The sequence below is a fragment of the Sminthopsis crassicaudata genome, chromosome 1 (assembly GCF_048593235.1).
Source record: "Sminthopsis crassicaudata isolate SCR6 chromosome 1, ASM4859323v1, whole genome shotgun sequence".
In the NCBI taxonomy this organism is placed as follows: Eukaryota; Metazoa; Chordata; class Mammalia; order Dasyuromorphia; family Dasyuridae; genus Sminthopsis; species Sminthopsis crassicaudata.
The window spans coordinates 52,565,238-52,587,804 of record NC_133617.1 but is presented as its reverse complement, the minus strand read 5'-3'; the positions used below and the strand labels follow the sequence as shown (position 1 = coordinate 52,587,804).

At 43.4% G+C, this 22,567-nt stretch overlaps 1 protein-coding gene across 1 annotated transcript; it reads right to left on the bottom strand.

Annotated features, from left to right (window-relative positions):
• Positions 1 to 1,732: 1,732 nt before the first annotated feature.
• On the bottom strand, positions 1,733 to 21,915 carry TMEM221 (transmembrane protein 221). Its single transcript, XM_074303338.1, is given in 5 exon segments — positions 1,733 to 3,721; positions 3,723 to 4,111; positions 11,403 to 11,488; positions 20,896 to 21,041; positions 21,043 to 21,915. Coding segments are annotated over 5 exon segments (867 nt in total). The 5' UTR covers positions 21,190 to 21,915; the 3' UTR covers positions 1,733 to 3,622.
• Positions 21,916 to 22,567: the final 652 nt, after the last annotated feature.

Sequence of the window (22,567 nt, the reverse complement as noted above, 5' to 3'; positions counted from 1 at the left end):
TCAGTAACCCATGCACAGGAGCAAAGGCAGGGGAGAGGAGGTGTAATCCTACACTGAGGCTTGACTGGGCAAGATCTTCAAAAGGATAAAGGGAAAAACACTCAAGAGAAACGGACAATGTAGAGCTAAACTGGCTCACCAAGGAATCAAGATGGAGAAGGGAAGAGAATGCAGCCAGTTCAGGGATGATAGCCTGGGAAAGACTATATACATTTAGAGAGAGAAAGGCGCTCTCTCCAACAAAACCTTTGTCCTTCCCCTTGCCAACTTTACCCAAGCTCTTATTGATTTCGACTTCTCCTGCCCTCTCTCCAGCGCCCATGACAGGTAACACAGAGCCCTGGATTTCCAGATGCCAGCCTTGATCTATTTCTGTGAGGTGAACAGGTGAATTCCAGAATCTTTCCTTAAGTTTCTGTCTCCATCTAAGAAGCCAATTGAAGGTTTCTCTCCAAACCAGTAAATAGAATCTGATACCTCTCCTGGGCAGGAGGATGGATGTTTGTGCCATATGAGGGCCAGCCAGCCCTGCCCATCCTCCAGGGACCATCACCCAGGATCATTTTCCAAGGCCCGTCCACGTGGTCTCCCCAAGCAGGCCAGCCTCTCTGTCCCCAGAGTCTCCTCTTGAGATTGGAGATCTGCCCCTCTGCACAAAGACATTTGATTCCATTTCCTCCCATTCTTTTCTAATATAGGCTGCCCCCAAATAGAGGACACACTCCGAAAATGAGATTCCTTTGAACAAACAGAGGTCCTCATATAGAATGATCAAATGTAACAACTACAAACTATAAATAATTACTATAATGCAACAACTATAAAATGAGTTTTTTTTTACATTTCTTTCAACACAAATAAGTTCTTTTTTTTTTCATGTTTATGATCTTGAGAAGAGAACAGTGATGGGAAGCTTTATGGTTTTATGATTTCTTCAATTAGTAGCAGGAAAATCCCTTGGCCAGGGATCAAAGGTTAAGCCCCAGCACTGCATGAGCTATATGAGCTTGTGTGAATTTTATAACCTCTTTAAGCATTCCCTTATTAGTAAAAGAAGAAAATTTAACTAACCTTTGAGCTCCTTTTCAACTCTGGTCTAAGGGATCTTGCAGCTCTAATTTTATGTGCTTCAGTAAAAATCTTAGCCCTGGCATTCTCTGTTCTAGGGACCCCGCCAGCTCTGAAATCCTGGGTACTAAGGGCCCTCCCAGCTCTTTCTAAGGGACTATCCAACTGTGCATATTATATCAGCCATTTTCATTTATCAGGTCAGTTCTGCTTACCTAATTTTTCTATGTTACAAAGAAGGCTCAGATGGGAGCAGGGTAAAGAATGACTGGAGTATTAAAAAAAAAATAAAAAAAATTAGTAAAGCTTTTTTAAAGAAAAAAAAAAAAGTTCTTCTCAACTGTATAATATCCTAGTGGACTTCCGTATCCAGTATACTGTGGGTAATTTATGAAAAGGCATTTAAATGTGTCTGGAGCAGGGGAGTGGGGAGTCCTCTCTCCTCCTTAGGGACCCTCAACTTTAGGCTTATCTGTGTCCTGGGTTCAGTCCTAGGGGAACAGGGTCTCTGCAGAGAAGATTGTAGCCTTTTTCTCACACTCACTGGCTCACACTCTACTCCTACCTTTAAGCAATAGGGAAAATCACATACTGAAAACTTAGATTTGGTTCCCATTTAGGGTCTCCCCAAATGAGGCACTGGAATGATACCAGTGTACAAGACTGATGAGCTACTTATTTTTATTTCCTCCACACAAAAGAGATGTTAAAAATCACAAAAATATCACAAGTATGCATTGACAGACTTAAAACGTGAAACAATAAAACTGCAACTCCTAAGACATGAATGCTTAAAACAGACATGTAATGAGACTGGCCAAACAGCCATTTCACCTTTACTTAGCTCTGCACTGTCCAAACAACTCCCTCTGGGTCTTCTGGCAGTCTGGGGCTCATTCACTTGGCTGTGGTCGTCTTTTCCAAGGAAGGTAAAGTTACAGACAACAGCTCCCTGTGCTCCTCAACTCCAGCTGAGGGACTCAGGCCCTTCTGATCTCTCAAGTCATGGAGTTGTTGTCAAGGCTGAAAACCTCCATCTCGGGATCATTATTCAGTCACCTGGACTCAGGAAAGAAATACAAAGCAGAAAGGCTGACCAGCAGCCTAGGGCCCGGGTTCAGGTTTGCTTAAGCAATACAAGTAGGAACAGCTGCGGTCACTTCGCAGGGCCTGGGGTGGGAGAGACTCCATCATTCCTACAAGACAGAGCTCTCCTGCAGTGTCCCCCACCCTCAATCCATGGGAAGAGAGGGTCCTAGATGATCGAGTCATAATTTTTAAGGTCTACTGCTCTTCATGGCTAACTGACCATTACTTTACAACCCAGTCCCATAATAAGGGAAGGGAGAAAACTGTGACTAAGGAACAAAGGTAGGATGGCACAAATCCTTCAGTGATGAGCACATGGATGCCGTTAGCAGGGGAATGTCCGGCCCAGGCCCATCTCCATTCAGGCTCCGGGGGAGTGTTCTCTAGACCCCCATCTCTCCTCTCTCCCTGTCCCCCTCCCCTCACTCTCACCCTCTCCACTCCAAAGCCAAATCCAACACAAAGAAATGGTGACCGTAGGGCACATTCCTTGCGCCAGGGGTCAGTTTAGCTTTCGTAAGACTATTCTTGGTATGCACAGGTCAGCTCAGGGACAAAGTGAAGCCTGGAATTTGCCCTCCTTTCTCCCCTTCCCTCTTCCTCATTCCTTGGCTCACAAGGCCAGGCCCTGGCTCTATGTGTGTGGGAGCATCTTGGGGCATGGGGCTTGCCAGCTGCTCCCCTACTCTCTTTTTCCAGCCAGTTTAAAAAAAAATGATTACTTTATTCTGGTTTTTAATCAATGAAACCAAAAATTTCCTTGTCCTAGTAAAAATGGGGAACTAAGTCCCAGCTTCTAGCCATGAAATCTCTCATTAAGACCTCATCAACTGTTCCTCTGCCTGTGGAAATAGAATCACAGACTGTCAGGGAGAGAAGAGACCTCGGAGGACATCTGCATCTGATTGGAAATCCCCTTTCTAAGGTGAAGGATTATCTACGCCCAACCTGATGGGGTATCACTTCCTCCCAGAGTTGCCCATTGCATTTAGCTCTAAATGGGAAGAAGGATGACCTGAGATTGAGGCAAAAATGTCTACTTTGTCTACTGTTTTGCCCTCTGGGGACAAGCAGAATCATGAAGACGAAGTCAGTTCCCAGGGTTCTCCCAGACCTTCTGTCTCCCAGGTGAAATGTCCTTCAAAAGTTCATCCTATGGCTTGGTTTCCAGTTCCTCCCCTCATCTTTCTCATCTCTTTCGGTCCTTATCAGATTGTCTGGATCAAAGCTTTGCTATGTACTAGCCTTGGATGAACCTGCTTATCCTTTCTGGGCCTCAGTTTCCCTACTTGAGGAAATGAGATTGGACTAGATAGCTTCTCCCAGTTCTAAATCCTATGATTCTATGAGATGTCCAGGACTCTCGGGGGCCGGAGCTGTCACGGGTAGTGACGCATCAGTCCATAGTCTTAGTCCCCCAAAGCCCTGGCCCGGTTCACACTGAGGGCCCTCCACCACGGAGTGTTCACACCAGGGTAGAGTCTTTCCCAGAGCTGCCAGCCTTTCGATTCAGCACTCCCCTCATCTCCTGAGCCACCCCATTCCAGGGCCTGGCCCGGGCCCCCCAGCAGCCCCGATTCTGCCGACAGCGTCCGGTGCATCCTGGGTGCTGCGCGGTCCCCCTCCTCAGCGGGCGCAGGATTCCCCGTGGTGAGCGAAGAGGAGGCCAGGTGAGGCTGGGTCTCCAGGAAGGGAGGGTAGGAGAACTCTCGGTGGATGTCAGATCGAGCCCTGACACTCGGGGTCTGCTTGTAGAGGTCCCTGGCGGGGCGGGTTGTGTTGTTCTCATAGAGGGTGTGGGCTGGCTCAGGCAGGCGATGGTGGGAGGCCTTTGAGGCCCTGAGCAGGATGTGGATGAGGGTGATTAGGAGGACCACTATCCCGGAGGACAGGATACAAGCACCCACGATCCCGGTTTCCATTTCAAACAGCAGCAGCATGTAGATAGACAGAGCTGGAGGGAAGAACGGAGAAGGAATGGACATGTCACTGCCAGGAGGAGTAGTAGGGGCAGCAGTGGCAGTGCTGGTGGTGGTAGCAGTAGTAGGTGACCCAAGATTAGGGCTGAAAGGGAAATCAGAGGCCATCTGGTCCAATGCTTTAAGTGTACAGAAGTATTTACACAGGGGCAGCTAGGTGGCACAGTGGATAGAGCACCAGCCCTGAAGTCAGGAGGACCCGAGTTCAAATCTGGTCTCAGACACTTAATACTTCCTAGCTGTGGGACCTTGGGCAAGTCACTTAACCCCCATTGCATTGGCCAAAAAAAAAAAAAAAAAAAAAGAGAGAGAAGTATTTAGGTAGCACAGTGTATAAAATTCTGGACCTGTGTGGCTCTTTGCGAGTTACTTATTCTCTGTCTGACTCAGTTTCCCCCATTGTAAAATGGTGATAATAAGAGCACCTGCGTCCCAGCATTGTTGTCAGGCTTGCATGACATAAAGTATTTTGCAAACTTAAAATATTATTTAAATACTAGCCAGTATTTGATAGTACTGTATTATCCCATTTAAAATTTTGTTATTGTTATTTTTAACAGGATAGGCACCTGGCATTCCTGCTGTTGTGTCTGCAGTCACTGGGCCCACAGAGGGTGAGTGTACGTCCTAATACTTTTATTCAGGCACAAAAAGCAGGTAATGGTTTACTAACATTAAGGCATCCAGGCAGGACCATGACTTGTTCTTGAGGAGAACATGCTAACCATGGGTGCACATTCATGACAGAATGACAAAGGGACAAGACGAGGTTCAAATCTCCACACGTGGTGCTTCTGACACAGTTGACTTTGGTAAGTGATGATGGGTGGGAGGGGTGGATTAGATCTGGGCTTCTTAAACTTTTCCCACTCATGTCCTCTTTGGGGCCTAAAGGTTTTCATGTACTCCAGTTATTTAGGTATATAAAAGAGGGACACCTGTCAGACATTTACTGATAATAAATCATAATTTCATCACCTTCACATTCAATTAGGTGACCCCATGGGCCACTACGTAGAATTAAGACCTGTGAGATTAATTTCATCTGGAATCTAGGTCAAGACAGCTGGCTCCATCCATTGTAATCTGGTGATCTTAGAGGATCTCCTTGGGGTCTCAGTATCTGAGATGAACTAGGAGTCAGGAAATTCCTGAGTTCCACCTCTTCCTTTTCCTAGTTGTGAGACCATGGGCATATTAGTCTACCTTTCTGAGCCTTGGTCTCCTAAAATGGAGCTAATTATGCTCATTGTGCCTCTGTCCCAGGATAGCATGAAAGTCCAACGAGATTATATATTTTGGAAAATTTTAAAACATTATAAAAACAGCAACTTTTATTCTGGCCATTTGATTTCATACAAAATTATAGGTTGAGAGAGAAAAGGGGCCAACCCTTCATTTCAGACATGGGGAAAATGTGGTTATAGAGAGAATGACTTCATTAATGTCACCCAGATTCTAAGCAGTGAATCAGAATCCAGACCCTGTGATTCCAAACACAGAGCCCCTTACTACTCACAGTACCTCTTTTATATAAACCTTGGGAGGTGAATAGTACAAGTACTGAATTATTCCCCATTTTACAGAAGAGAAAATCGGGGCTCAGAGGGGATAGAGTTTGTCCAAGATGATATAACACAGGTAAAATACTTTGTAAATTGTAAAATACTATAGAAATACTTGCAAATATGTGCAAGGAGTCTACACTTCCAAATGCTCCCTCCTTGGGCACCTCATCACAAGCTAATTACTCTCTTTCCCTCTGCCTGCCTCCTCTCTGGACACCATGACTTCCAATTTCTTGACTCCTCAATTCTCTCCCAGACCATCTCTGCACTAGCCACTCTTTCCTCTTCTCCCCATCTTGACCCCTTGTTCAAACAATTCAGCTCCATACTGTCCTCCTCCCTTGAGTCCCTAGCCTCTTGTCAATTTAATCAATGAGACTTAACCAAGCCTTAGCCTTGAACCTCTCTCATCATTCTTTATTTTTGCTCTTACACACATACTGCTGATTGAAGATAGAGAAAAGGACACAATCACTTTAATTGGGTCCACTACTAATTTGTGTTCTACAGCCTTGATTAGGTCCTCACTGCTGTCAGGCAATGCACCTGTACCTCCCTCTTCAGCTCACTTTGCCATTGTCCACGGTGGCTTTTCCAAACCTCATCATCCCTCCTCAAAACTCCCATATTAACCCCTACTCCCCATTGTCTCAGCTGAGAACCTCACCTCCTGTTTTACACAAAGAAATGGAGGCCATTCATCTCACTTCCCTCTTTCTCATCTCTATTTTTATTTTTTATTTCTTTTTCCTCATCTCTTATCACTTAGGTCTGTTATTCTTCTCTTCCACCATTCTCTCATATAATGGGTTGGGCTTGCTCCTTACCAAGGCTAACCCTTCTACCTGGACAAATAATCCCATTGCATCTCATCTCCTTCAACAGATTGACTCCTCTGTCACTCCCACTTTTACTTATTTTCAATCTTTTTCTGTCTACTGACTCCCTATAAGCACAACCATGTTTCTCCCCCATTTTCAGAAAACCTTCACTTGATTCTTTCAATTCTGCTATGGTTACATATCTTCTCTTCCTCCTCCTCCTCCTTCTCCTTCTCCTCTTCCTCCTCCTTCTTTTTCTTCTTTTTTCAAGGCAATTGGGGTTAAGTGACTTGCCCAGGGTCACATAGCTAGGAAGTATTTTATTTTTTATTTTTTTAAATTTTTTAATAGTTTTTATTTACCAGATATATGCAATGGGTAATTTTACAACATTGACAATTGCCAAATTGGAGTAGTCAGTTCCAATTTTTCCCCTCCACCCCCCCCCCCCCAAAATGGCCGAGTCGACCAATACATGTTAAATACAATATATGTATACATGACTAAACAGTTGTTAGGAAGTTTTAAGTGTCTGAGATTGAATTTGAACTCAGGTTTTCTAACTCCAGGGCCAGTATTCTACCCACTGCACCATTGAGCTGTCCCTCTCACTCTCTTCTCAACTACTTACAATCTGGCTTCTTACCTCATCATCACTCAAACTGCTCTCCTCAAGTTACCAGTGACCTCTTATTCTTCAAACCCAATGACTTTTCTCTGTCATTCTTTATCTCTTTGCAGCCTTTGACAGTGTAAATCATTCTTTCCTCCTTGATACTGTCTTTTTAGAACACCCTTTTCTTTTGGTTCTCCTACTGCCTCTCTGACTGCTTCTTCTCTTTCTCTTTTGTTGAATTCTCTTCCAGATCATGTCTTCTGCTTGGGACTCTTTTCTTTTTTTCTCTCTATTCTACTTCTCTTGGTGATTTTAACAGTTCCCATAGATTTAATTGCCATCTCTTTATTGGTGATTCTCAAATCTACTTCTCCTATCCAACCTTTCTGTGAACCTCTAATCTTATGTTTCCAATCGCCTCTCAGACATCTTAAATTGGATGTCCAGTAGACATTTGAAATTCATTATGTCTAAAACCTAACTCGTTGTCTTTCTCCCTTCTGCTACCTTCCCTGGCAACACCATTCTTCCAGTCCCTTAAGTTCTCACCTAAGAGTCATCCTAGATTCTTCACTCTTTTTCTCCCCTATCTTCTCTTCCTCCTTCCCTCCCTCCCTTCTTTCTTTCTTCCCTCTCCTTCTCTCCATCCCTCCCTTGTTCCCTCCCTCTCTCTCTGTCTCTCTCTCCTTTCCTTCTCTGTCTCTCTTTTAGTCCCATCCTACCTTTCCAGTCTCCCTATACCTTACTCTTCAACATGTACTCTGGGACACTGACCTCCTAGCTGTTCCATGAACAAGACTCTGGGAATTCCTTCTGACTATCCCCCATCCCCAGAATGCTCTACTTCTGGTCCAACTACCAACCTCCCTGGCTTCCAAGTCTCAACAAAAATCCCACCTTGTACAGAAAGCCTTCCCCAACCCCTCTTGATTCTAATGCCTTCCCTCTACTAATTATGTTCTGTTTATACTATATAGAGCTTACTTTGTATATAGTCATATGTATACTTTCTCCCTCATTAACTATGAGGTTCTTGAAGTCAGGGATTATATTTTGTCTCTTTTTGAATCCCCAGTTTAGCACAATGCCTAGCACATAATAGGTTCTTAATAAAAGTTTATTAAGTGTCAGAATCAGAGTTCAAATTTCCAATTTTTCTTTTCCCCAACACATATTTCATCAGTAACTGTAGTTGTGTTGACACATTTGGAGTCAGCTCTGGCAATGTAGATAGGTTACATTCTCTCTCTGAGCCTCAGTTTCTCTCTTTAAAAATATAGAAACTGAGGTATCACCTCACTTTCCTCATGATTGGCTAAGCTGACAGGGAAAGATGATAAATGTTGGCAGGGATGTGAGAAAACAGGGACATTACTGCATTGTTGGTGGAGTTGTGAACTGATGCAACCATTGTGGAGAGCAATTTAGAACTATCTCTAAAGGGCAATAAAGCTGTGTATATCCTTTGATCCAGCAGGGTCTCTACTGAGTCTGTATCCCAAAGAGATCATAGAATGGGGGAAAGGACCCACATGTGCAAAAATGTTTATAGCAAGAAATGTAACGGCAAGAAAATGGAAACTGAGTGGATGCCCATCAGTCGGGGAATGACTGAATAAGTTATGGTATATGGATGTAATGATGAGCAGGCTGATTTCAGAAAAGCCTGGAAAGACAACATGAATTGATGCTGAGTGAAGCAAACAGATCATTGTATATAGTAACAACAAGATTTTGTGACGATCAACTGTGATGGATGTGGCTCTTTTCAACAATGAGGTGACTCTAGGCAATTCCAATAGACTTGGGATGGAAAATGCATCCACATCCAGAGAGAGAATGATGGAGGCTGAATGTGGATTAAAGCATAGGATTTTCATCTTTGTGGTTGTTGTTTATTTGCTTGCTTGTGTTTTTTTTCTTTCTTTCTTGTGGTTTTCCCTCTCTTGGTCTGATTTTTCTTATACAAGATGAAAAACATGGAAGTGTGTTTCAAAAAATTGCAAATATTTAACCTACATCAGATTGCTTGTTGTATCGGGGAAGAGGTAAGGGGTTATAAAGGGAGAAAATTTTGGAATATAAAGTTCTGCAAAAAATGAATGTTGAAAAAATTTACATGTATTTGGAAAAATAAAATACTATTAAAATTAAAATATATATAAAGAAAAACTTCTCTTCTATAAAATGTCAGCCTCCCTCTCAAGGCACTTTTGAGAATCCAATGAAGTAAAAGATAGAAAAGACTAAGAGAAATATGAGCTTTAATTTTTTATGCATGAAAGGTCAGTGTGTGTGCGTGTGCGTGTGTGTGTGTGTGTGTGTGTGTTTAAGACAGAGTCTGTACAGATGGATGAAAGTTTTTAAAGGCTGAAGCTGTGGATCCATTGCTCTTCCCAAATCTAGAAACTAAGTCTGTACCTTAGGGACACAGGAAAGCTTCCTGACTCCAGATCCTGGTTTTCCCATTAGGAGCCACCTTTATCCCCTCCTTCTGTCTCTCTCTTCTTTTTTTCTTCTCTCCTTTCTTTCCCTATCCCAAGTCCTTGCCTTCTTGTTAACTTACTTTTATGGTTATTTATTTCTTATTATTATAACTTTTTATTTACAAAACAGATGTATGGGTAATTTTTCAACATTGACCCTTGCAAAATCTTCTGTTCCAACTTTCCCCCTCCTTGCCCCCACCAGCTCTCCCAGATGGCATGTTAAATACAGCTAACTTGGTTTTAAAATTTTTTTGATAGTATTTGATAGTATTTTATTTTTCCAAATATGTGTATAAAGATAATTTTCAGCAATTATTTTTGTAAGACTTTGTGTTCCCTCCCGAAGAAAGAGCAATTTGATATAGCTGTAATATGTGCAATTCTTTTAAACATATTTGTTCTTTTAATTTAATGTGCAATTCCTTTAAATGTATGTGTCATGTTGTATAAGAAAAAGGGGAAAAACCATGAGAAAGAAAAAACAAACACAAAAAGTGAAAATATTTCATCTTGGTAAAATGTTTCTTAATAGAGACTGATTGACACGCCTCTGGTGCAGGATCTCCTGGATTATTGCTATAGGCTGCAGGAGGCTCTGCCACCCTCAAATCTCTCCCCTGACCATCCTTCACAAAGCTGTCAAATTAATTATCCTAAAGTTCACATCTGACCATATTACTCCTCTCTCTATTTAGTAAGTTCCTGTGGCTCCCTATTACCTCCAGGATCAAGTATTAATAATTTATCATTGGAAAGTCTTAAACTTCTCCCCATGGGTTTCCAGTCTTCTTATAATTTAGTAGCAGGGTCTCCCTCCCTTGTATCCTGATTCAGTGACACTGGTCTACTGGCTGTAGCCTGAACAAAACACTCCCATCTCCTGACCTGGACATTTTTCCTGGTTGCTCCCATGCATGATATATTCTCCCTTCTCCACTCCAACTACTGACCTTCCCTGACTTCCTCCAAATCCCAGCTAAAATCCCACCTTTTACAAGAAGACTTTCCCTTAGGACACATATTGTCAGACTTGGAAGGGTCCTTAGAACCCAGGAGGTCAGAGCTGGGAGGGCCCTTAGAACACAGTACATCAGAATTGAGGAGAATCTATAAAAAAATCATTGTAGTGTCTATGGGAAATAGCAATGAACTTGGAGTCAGGAGACACAGGTTAAAATACGAGGTAACCCTTCCTACCTGTGTCATTCAATCCCTTGGCCTGTTTTTTCACTTATAAAATGGGGAACAATAACATTTGTACTACTTACCTCACAGGATTGCTGGAGGGAAACCCATTACAAACCTTCAAGCAATGACATTTCTTTTTACTATATATCCTTTCTTGAACCAGTAATTTATTGTTACATATTTTCAATCTTACCTGATATTCTGCTGGGCACATGACAATATTCTGTTTTGTCTTTTTTCCTTTTTCTGTTTCTCTTTTTTTAATTCTTTTTTTTTTTTGTTTAAATAAAATGAATAAAGATTTTTTTTTTAAAGGCATTCCCTCAGTGTAAGTGGTTATGGAATGTGGAGCCTGGGAGAAACCTCAGACCACCTGGGCAGTCTTTTGGTGTGACAGACAAGTGAATATGAGACAGGCCATCCTGCTGCCCAGCCCAGGCCTAAGAGTTGGAGAAGGTGCTTTGGGGAGGAGGAGGATGGGTGGAGAAGAGAGGGAGGGTCACTCAGCACTGAGTACTGGGTTAATGGTTAGCTTCTGGCCCTTGCCCATCCATAGGATATTGGGAAAAGAGATGGGCACCTACCTGCCAAGTATACCGAGACCCCACAGCAGAAGAAGCCAATAGAGACGTGCCGGAGGCAGCGGCTATCCAACAGGAACCAGTCAGCCCTGTAAAGAAAAAGGGTTTTAAATAAGGAAAGTTGTCAAATAAGAAATTAAGGTAAAGGGATAAGATGGAGACATGGCAGTCCAGAGGCCTGTTTAAGATCCTTCAGGAACAGAGGATTTACCCCTCTTACCATTGTCTATGTAACACTACAGTAGCTACCTGTTGTTGTAGGAAGTTTTGAAACTATGTGCTCTGAGTTCAGATCTCTCTTCTGGTGTGACCTTGAGCAAATAAGTTAACTTGCCTTACCCTGTTTCCTTATTTGCAAAATAAATTAATAAAATAGTAATAATAAAATAAAGGCTAGGCTGGGTCTCAGATCCCCTCCATCTCTAGACCCAGGATCCTTTAATCTTGGTTTTGCCCCCAGGGGCCAAGCAGGACATGGCAGAGCCTCTTTTCAAACTATCATTCCAGTGACGTTGTCAGTGTCCATCCCGGAGTGCAGCACCCAGATCCGGACGGAATACATCCCGAGGATTATCAGACGCTGCACCAGAGTTAGAAAGTGCCTCTGGGGCCATCTCATAGGAGCCATCCATGAAGGAAATCCCCACCAGGAAGTAGCTGACAGGTGGGCACCCAGAAGACCTCCCGGGAAGAAGATATCACCCACTTTGGACATCCCAAATGCAGCATAAGGCAGAAACAGTGGGAATCACGCTGATGACCAGGGCAGGTTGGCATCCCACCTCTGACACTCACTCACCTGGGATAACTCCGTGGGATAGTAGATAAGTATTGGTTCAGGAAGCCTTGAATTCAAATCCTGCCTTAGATCCTGGCCAAGTTTTTTCATGTCTGATGCTCAGTTTTCTCATCCACATAATGGGACATAAAATAGCACCTGCCTCCCAGAGGACCAAGTGAGATGATTATATATATAAAGTCCTCTGTAATATTTTATTCATTGTACTTTAAAAGCCTTGTGCCTCAGTTTCTTCCTTTGTAATATTTCATCATCCACACAATGGACATAAAATAACACCTGTCTCCCAGGGTTGTTTTGAGGATCAAGTAAAATGATATATATAAACTTCCCTATAATATGCTATTCACTGATCTTTAAAGGCCCTTGCTTCAGTTTCCCCCTTTGTAATATTTCCTCATCTACACAATGGACATAAAATAGCACCTGCCTTCCAACGTTGTTGTGAGGATCAAGTGAAATGATATCTATAAACTTCCCTATAATATGTTGCTCACGCTCCTTTAAAGGCCCCCTGCTTCAGTTTCCCCCTTTGTAATATTTCCTTATCCGCACAATGGACATAAAATAGCACCTGTTTCCCAGGTTGTTGTGAGGATCAAGTGAGATGATACGTGAAAAGTCCTCTATAATATTTTACTAATTGTCCTTTAAAGGCTCCCTGCTTCCCTGTCTCTAAGACCCTCTATGCAGATCTATGATGATTGTTGGGAGGTCTACCTCCTTGCAACTTGAACCTACTTCTACTTCATCAGATCCCTCCTTCTGAACGCTTGCTCTATGCATTTTATAGGCAAAGAAACTGAGATCCAGGAAAAGGAACCACAGCATCCTAGATATACATGATGATGATGATGATGGACAGTTAGGTGGCTTAGAATCAGGAAGAGCTGAGTTCAAATCTGACTTCAGATGCTAACTAGCTGTGTGACCCTGAATAAGCCACTTAATCCTGTTTGCTCCAATTTCATTATCTATTTAATGGACACAGTAACAGCACCCATTTCCCAGGGTTGTTGTAAGGATAAAATGAGGTGATTTTTATAAAACGTTTAGCACATAATAGGTTATTTATAAACATTTATATAGTGGCAGGTAGGTGGTGCAGTGCATAAAATTCTAGACCTGGAATCAAGAAAAGCTGAATTCAAATTCACTCTCAGACACTTATTAGCTGTGTGACTGCGGGCAAGTCACATCCCATTACCCTGTTTACCTCAGTTTCCTTATCTATAAAATGAACTGGAGGAGAACATGGCAAATCATTCCAGTATCTCTACCAAGAAAACCTCCAGTGGGGTCACAAAGAGTTGGGTATGACTGAACGTGACTAAACTACTCTTCTATAATGCTTTAAGACTTGAAAAGCACTTGAAGAATCAATATCAATCAATATCTCCATTTTATAGATGAGGAAACTGAGACAGAGTAGCTGATTGACTTGCACAGGGTCACACAGCCAGTAAGTATCTGTGGCAGCATTCAGACTCATGTTCTTTATATAAAGTCCAGTTCTCATACCCAGTACATCGCCTATTTGCCTAGAGATCTAATCTCAGAGTCAGAAAGATCAAGATTCAAGCCTTGTCCCTGACACACACTGGCTGAGTCACTTAGTCCCTCAGCGATCCCAGGCAATTCGAGAAAATTGTTGCAGAACATGTGCTTGGGGACTAGGGGCTCAGTGCCCTGCAATCTGGAAAGTCTGAGTAAAATTTTATGACACTTCTTTTGTACCAGAGAAGTCTGAACTATTAGAGCATCAAAAGATAAAATATATTGATGTTATGAAATACTATACCTTGGTCTTCCTCTCTCCTCACTTAATCCCTCAGCCCCTTAGTCCTTTCTCAGACCATTGCCTTTACCAAAGCTTCCTTCTCCTTTCTTTCTAAATTTTTTTAATGTGTGATGTTTGCAGCTTCTGCAAAACTCTCCTGAAATTCCCACTTAATTTCTTATGCTGACCCATGATATCCTGAAAATTCAATTGGGAAAATCAAGATGTGGAAGAGATAATTGTACTCGGAGGGAGTAGAACTGTAGGTGTGAAAAGACAATAAAGGTAAAAGGATGGGAGTGGGATGGGACAGGTTATGAAGGGATTTGGATGTCAAATAAATATAACTTTTAACTATTCTCTACTTATTAAGCTATTCTAATAGCAAAGAATTTAAAAAGAAAGGCAAAAAAGTGAATCAACTGAATATGAAATGTTTCACACCCATGATCTTTTACTTTCCATAAAGACGAAAGGTATGTATATATAAGTGAATTTGAGAATCTTCAACATTGAGATGATGATTGAATAAAAAGGGAGTTAGCAGGGATGGATGGAGAAAATGAGACTTTTTTGAAGAAGAGGGAGATTGTGGGTATGTTTGTAGAGAAGAGGCAGAGAGGAAGAGAATCTGCTGGAGAAGGCAGGATGGACCGAATTCATCAGTGCAAATCGAGGGGTTCACCTTGGCAAGGAGAAAGGTCGTTTTTTTCTTGCAAGATGGAGGTAAAGAAAGATAGTGAAGGAAGATATCTGAGTGATATGAATTGAGAAGGGATGGAAGAGGAGCTTTCAGTGAGTGGCTTCAATATTTTCAATGAAATATAAAGTGAGGTTCTTAGTTGAGAAGATGGATAAAATGAAACCACAGAAATTTGAGGAAGTTTGGAAGATTTGTAAGAACCACAGTGGTAAACCAATTTAAAAGATGTTAAAGGGATGGCTTTGTGAAAGTAAGGAACCTATATATGTACATACACACACACAAACACATAATGGATTCAATTAACAGGTTTCTGTGATTTTCTCTGCCTTCATTCAATAGTATTTAAGCAGGAGTGAAGACATAATCCAAGGCTAGGGTTTGGCAAGACAAGAGTGGAAATAGAATATGGAGGAGGGGAGAAGAGCCTCAAGGGAAGAGCTGGTTTACCAAGAAGTTTGGGGAAGAAAGGAGAAGGAAGCTGTGGTAAAGGCAATGGTCTGAGAAAGGACTAAGGGGCTGAGGGATTGAGTGAGGAGAGAGGAAGACCAAGATTGTAAGGCAGAAGGAGAGGCATAATGGTAACAAATGGTGATACAATAAGAGCATTTCAGAGATTACAAAAATGGAAGTGTTGCTTTTGTGAGTGAGAAGAAGGGTCTGACTGTAGGTGGGATGGAAGTCATGGGAAATGAGAGTGTAAGGCAACGGTGTTTGAGGGAGTACCAGTATGCATGTTCAAGTCTCCTAGTGTCAGGGTAAAAGATGAGGAAGAAAAACTGGGAGCCAAGCAGAGGAAAGAAGGGGGGTGTCCTGGAAGTGAGCAGAGAAAAGCTACCGGTGGCTGGTCAAAAACCATTTGATGTTACTGAGTGATGAAGGAAAAGGGACAAGTTGGAAGCAGCAATGAGGAGCGAGGAGCCCTCCAGAATTCCTTCTTGGTGCTATGTGGCCTTGAAGGAACAGGAGCGGAGAGAAACATCATCGCTCATGAAGGTAGAAGGCAGGCATCTTGCAGTGTCAGCAGGACAAAGACTCAGGCTGTGGAAGACCCAAATGAGTGATCCTGTGTGATAGGCTAGAGGGGGACAGACACAGCCATCTTCTGATGGAGACAAAGCCACCTTCTGTCCCTAGCAGGCCAGGCTAGGGAGGAGAGAGACAAGGGGATACTCCCTGAGAAGGACACTGCAGGCCCCAGAAACCCTTTACTAGATTTTTTAAAGGCACCCCAAGGGGCTGCTGGCAGAGCTGAGGCTAATAATATTAGTCTCCCAGAACTAGCTTTCACCAGGACTCTGAGATCCTTGAATTCTAGTCCTGATTCGGCCACCAATGGACAATTATTCATTCTTCAAGGTGGACAGCCAGCTGCAGCCCTGAGAAATAAAAGAAGCCTTTTTCTGGTAGATTAGCATGTTATTAACTGGACAAACAGGTCCCACCAGATGAAAAGCCAGAATTTATAGAAAACAGAAAGTCAGAGCTAGGAGGATCCTTAGAACATGGAAGGTCAGAACCTTGGGAGGCCCTTTTGGGCAGAGAACATTAGAGTTGAGACGAATCTTAGAACACAGACTGTCAGAATTGAGAGGGACCTTACAACATGGAATGTTAGAACTAAGAGAGACATTAGAACATAGAATATGAGAATTGATAGGAACCTTAGAATATAGAATTTGAGAATTGAGAGAGACCTTAGAACATAGAATGTCAGAGTTGGGAGGAGCTTTAGCATATATAATGTCAGATGACTTTGAAAACTTTAAAATGCTCTAAGCACTAGTATTTGAGAGGGGCCATACCTGATAGAGGTAACTCCCAATAAGGAGACTCATTCCTCCAATGTCAATAACAGCTGGTCTCCCCTTATATAGGACCAGAGAGTTGCCTGGGGACACTGAATATGCAAATGGATTGCCCAGAGTCACACACTTACACTGAGCCAAGCAGGTTAAAGCCTGGTCCCTCCCACATGCACCTCCCACGTGGTCCTGCTGGCAGTACCTCTGCCCTTGCTTTCAATGGCCTCCCAGCCTGGGGTTAATGATTTCACCAGGCCATTAGCTTCATCTTGCAAGGTGACCCACAGAAATATGAGGCCCTGGTATGTCCACCTTCCCAAACCTCCCGCCCCCATCCTGCCAGAAAGCTGAAAGTCCCCACCGTTCCAGTAATGGATCTCCAAGGAAGAAGTAAAATCTCTGCCTTCAAGTGGCTGTTCAGAACAACAACTTATTCTACTAGGCCCCAGATTGGGGTGGGAAGCAGAGAAATGATGGAGGGAAACTAATCAGGGGTAAATTTAGATTTAATGGAAGAAGAAAGTTCCTAACAACAAGAGCTCTAGAATGGCCTGCTCCATTGGTGGAGGAGAGTTGGGGGGACATACTCTGGTCATCCCTGGGAGCCAGAGGAGCCAGAGTCCACACTGCGCCACTTACTTCAAACTATAAGACCTTTTATGAATCACTTCCTGTCTCTATGTTTCAGTTTACCTAGCTGTAAAATCATAGACTCCTAGATTTGGAAGAGCTTTCAAGGACCACCTAGTAGACCCATATAAGAAACTTCCTTCTTCAGTCTTTCTGATAAGTGTTGAAGACTTCTAAGAAAGGAATATTTATTATCTCCTATTCTATTTTTGGATAATTTAAATTATTGAACCTAAATCCTCTCTTCAGTGTCCACTTTTTGGTCTTTTGCCCTCTGAGTCAAAGCAGAACAAGACTAATCTTTCTTCAAAAACCGGAAGAAAAGTAATATCTTTTCTCTCAGTTCCTTCAGCCAATCATCTTATGGAATATTCGGTTGACCCTACTCTAGAACTCTGCCTTATCAAGGCCTTCCTAAAATATGATACAAAGAATGGAACACAACGTTCCAGAAACCAGTCTGAACAAGCCACTGTTAACTCACTGAACTTGCAGTCTACTACAAGCCCAGATTTCTTTCAGATGAACTGCTGCCTAGCCATATTTTCCCGATCTCATATTTTGAATGAAGATGATTTTTAAAAATTTTGTTTATTTATTTAGGCTGGGGTTAAGTGACTTGCCCAGGGTCACACAGCTAGGAAGTGTTAAGTGTCTGAGACCAGACTTGAACTCAGGTCCTCCTGACTTCAAGGCTGGTGCTCTATCCATGTGCCACCTAGCTGCCCCTGAATGAAGATGATTTTTAAAAATATAAGCCTAAGACTTTAAAATTAAATTTTCTCTTATTAAATTTAGCTCCATAGACTACCTGCCATCTAGGGGAGGAGTGAAGGGAAGGAGGGGAAAAGTTGAAACAAAAGCTTTTGCAAGGGTCAATGTTGAAAAATTACCCATGCATATGTTTGGTATATAAAAAGCTATAATAAAAATATATAAAAAAAAGAAAATTAAAATAAAAAAAATAAAAAAATTAGCCCCATAGTCAAAACTGTCAAGATCTTTCTGGATCCTCACTAAAGCCAACATCCAAAAAAAGTAATAAGTATTCCATCTTTGACTTCATCCAATTCATTGATAAAAATAGTCAGCATCACAATGTCAGGGAAATTTCTGGAGCATTACACTGGAGATCTCCTTCCAAGCTGACATCAATTTATTAATCTCTTCTTTGAGGTCTGGTCATTTAAACAGCTCTAAATACATTTAACTGTCCTATAATATAATAACAAGTTAGCATTTACATAGTAGCTTCAAAAGTTTACAAAGAGTTTTATATATTAATTCACTTGCTCCTTTTGGTCAATATCATTCCACAGCACGGGTAATGATCAAATGTTTTCCTGAAATTAAGGCAAACTATCTAGAGCAATTGGAGAAGGAAATGGCCAACCACTCCAGCATCTTTGCCAAGAAAATGGGGTCACAAAGAGTCAGACATGACTGAAAATGAGCAAACAACAACAACAATAAAATATCTAGAGCATTTCCCACGTCTCATAACCCTGTTAGAAAAAAGAAATGAGATAATCTGCATGACCTGTGCTTGATGAAGTCATCCAGGCTCTCTGTGGTGAGTGCTTCCTTTAAGTTGTTTTCAGTCATTTGGGGTTTGCCATTTCCTGCTCATTTTCTGGATGAATCAACTGAGGCAAACAGGGTTAAATGACTTGCCCAGAGTTGATCAGAGAGTAAGTTTCTGAGGCCAGATTTAAATTCTGGGATTTAATATCTGCTGTGCCACTTATTTCCTTTTCTAGATGTGCACTAACCATCCTTTCATTATTCTATTCTAGGACAAGATTTGGACTAGATGACTCCCTGAGGTACCTTTTACCTCAAATATTCTGTGATTCTGACAAAACAAGAAAAAAAATCTGTCTTCGAAATAATTCTTCCCTCTTCCACATTCATATTCTTCCATATTTCCAAGCTAAATATCATTAAATCCTCCAAGCAATGGCATGATGTACAATCCCTTTCCCTTCGTGATCATACTCTCCTATATTAGACATTGTCCAGCGTTTGTCTTGGAACTTAGTGCTCAGAACTGAACATAAGTGAGGTCAGAGAAGTGAATAGCATTATCATTTCCCTCATTTTGGACCCTGTGATTTTATTATATCATTATTTATATTATTACCTGGCTCTACACCTTTATAATCTGTTTGGAAACAATGCACCAGAGTGAAAACAGCAAAGGCTGAAGTCAAAAGACCTGTGTTCAAATTCTGCTTCTGTTGTTTCCTACCTGTGTTATCTTGAATCACTTAAACTCCCTGAAGCTCAGTTTGCTATAAAAATCCGAAGGTTTGGGCTAGACGGATTTGGAGATTTTTTTTTTTTTTTCAGCTCTGCATCTGAGATTCTGAACTAGTTATTAAACCTCTGTGGGACTTATTTACTTCATCAGCATAAAAAGGGGTTGTTCTAGATTATCAGTTCTCAAAGTATGTTCCAGGGAACCCTGGGAACCCCTAAACACTTTTAGGAATCCTACAAGTTAAAACTATTTTCACTAAGACATTATTTGCCTATTACAATATTCCTCCCTTTTTCAACTGCCTATCTATGGGAGGCCAGGTTTTCTTCATGAGCTTCAACCAAAACAACACCTCACAACAGTTTGAATATGGAAACAGAAAAAAGAATCCAGATAGCTTCTATTAAGCCAGACATTAAAGAAATTTGAGAAAATATGTAAAACAATATCACTCTTCTTATTTTTTTGCTTTAAAAAATATAGTTATTTATCATAAAATATTATTCGTATTAATATATGAATTTGTTATCATTTTAAATGAATTAAAAAAGTAAATATTTAAAAAACTGATCAGTTTTAATTTTTAATATCATAAATAGCAATAGTTATGACCTTAACAGAATCTCTTGGGGAAATCCTTAATAATTTGAAAGAGGATAATGGGGTCCAAAAATTGAAATATTTGAGAATCTATCACTCTAAATCAAAAGTTCCCCCTTTTTTTTTGTTCTCCTTATTCCCCCAACCTCCTCACCATTATATGCTCCTTCCTTCCTCCCTCAATCCTTGTGCCTGGGCTTTTCAGTGAGTATAGATCTGGAAAATGACTTTCGTTTGATAATTGGGGAGAACTATTATTTACTAGGGTGTTGCTTTTCTTTTGAGGACCAAAGATTTGGGGCTGGAAGAAACTTTAGAGTCTGACCCTCTCCATCTCTCCTTTTACATAGGGTAAAGCCCAGTTTGAAGGGAGGTCTGAACCTGGCCTTCCCACTCCGCACTCAGGACTCTTTCCACTAAAGTAACTGCATAGGCTTGCGTTCAAGCTGTGGAAACTGACTGATCTTTGAGAGGCAGTAAAATGCAGGGCAGAGTCCCAGGGCGGCTGGAAGGCTGAGGTCCAAGCGCCGGTCCTGCTAGCAGCTTGAATGATTTTAGACAAATCAGTTTAATTCTTTAGGCTTTACTTTCCCGGTCAGAAAAATGAGGAGATTGGACTGTTAAACTCTCAAATTAGTCCTCAATTTCCTTCTAGCTTACGTTGGGGTCTAAGGGGCCCTTCCAGCCCTGACATCCCGTACTCGAAGGGTTCTCCCAGCTCTGACTTTTGTTCAAAGATCCTTCCTAGCCCTGACATCCCGGGTTCTAAGGGCCCTCCCAGCCCTGACACTCTCTGTGCTAGTAAGGTCCGTCTCTGTTCTCCTATTCCATGTTCCGAGGAGCGCTCTGGCCCTGGAGAAGCTGCGCCGGCCAGGACGCTTCAGGGCTGGTCGGTCGAGGACGCCTGAGTCCCTACCTGTCTGGGCTGGCCCGGGCCAGCTCGGCGCTGAGATGGCACAGCAGGAGGCAAAAGAAGACCGCGCAGAGGTTTAGCGCCAGGCAGAGCGCGCTCAGCGCCGAGGCCAGGGGCAGCAGGACCCCGGCGGCGTCCTCGGCTGCCCCCCTCCATGCCCAGCGAGCGGCCCCACAGCTCTGCGCGGCCCGCCTGGAGCTGGAAGAGGAGCTGCGACGAGAGGAGCGACATGACGGCCGCCAGGATTCCCAGGAGTACCAGGACTGACAGGGCGGGCCCGCTGGATGCCCAGGGCATGGCCGGAGCTGGGCAAGGGCACGGAGGAGCACCGTTGGGGCTGAGAAGCTGGGGAAGAGAGGGAAGCAGGAAAGAGGGAAGAGAAGGCGGGGATGGGGAAAACGCCCGTGGAACAGGGGGAGGGGGAGGGCAGGGGCTGGAAGTCAAGGCTGCAAAGATGGGGCCTGGGCTGAAGGGAGAGTATTGGGTTAAGGTTACGGTCGAGGTAGGGCGTTGTCTTGAAGGTCCGAGCCAGGAGGGGCGCAGAGGGAAAGCGGGGCAGCAGGGGCAGACTGGGCTAGGGGAGGATGTAGGGGCTGGGGATGCCTGAGGATGCCTGGAGCCGGCCGAGCCGAAGGTGCGGTCTGAGCTGCAGGATTCTGGGCGGGGGCGTTGAGGCGAGCCGGGGTACCGGAGCTGCGGGAGTGGGGGAGGTCCGGGGTGGAGGGGCTTCCGAGCGGGGCGGGTGAGGTCAGTATGCGGGCTTGGAGAGAAGGGGACAGGATCAAGCAGAGGAGAAGGTGCTGCTGGGAAGTCTCAGGGACCCGATCGGGAGCGAAGGGAGGAGCCGCGAGGCCGGCGGCCACCGGAGAAGCCGAGCAGAAAAAGTGACAAAGAAACTTTGGTCGGAAACTTTGCGATCCTCCCCCGTCTCCGATCCAAAGTGGAGCGCTCTCTCTGGGCGGCCGCAGGGCGGAGCCCGAGCCACCTGGAGGGGAGGGGGCGATGAGGGGAAGAGAGCTCAGGGTGCGCACCCGGGGCTCTTAAGGCTGAAGTCCAGGGGGCGGGGAAGGAGGGGGCAGCCAGCACTGCTCCCGCCCCCGCCGCGCCCCACCTGCCTCAGTGCGCTCGGGCTTTGTATCAGCTCCGGCTCGCTCTGAGAGCCTCTCTGCCTCTCTCTCTCTCTCTCTCTCTCTCTCTCTCTCTCTCTCTCTCTCTCTCTCTCTCATCTCTCTCTCTCTCTCTCTCTCTCTCTCTCTCTCTCTCTCTCTCTCTCTCTCTCTCTCTGTCTCTCTCTCTCTGTCTCTCTCTCTCTGTCTGTCTGTCTCTCTCTGTCTCTCTCTGTCTGTCTCTCTCTGTCTCTCTCTGTCTCTCTCTGTCCTCTCTCTGTCTCTCTCTCTGTCTCTCTCTCTCTCTCTCTCTCTCTCTCTCTCTCTCTCTCTCTCTCTCTCTCTCTCTCTCTCTCTCTCTCTCTCTCTCTCTCTCTCTCTCTCTCTCTCCCCCTCCCAGTCTTCTAAAACAAAGTATAGACCTAGGAAGGCTATTAGAGACCGTTTTCTAATCCAATCATTTCACTTTATAAATGGGGAAACTGAGGCTCGGAGGCGCGAAGGCCACGGGCACACAATTAGTAAAGTCGCAGTCTCCTGGGTCTGAGAAAGCGAGTATCTTCCCTTGT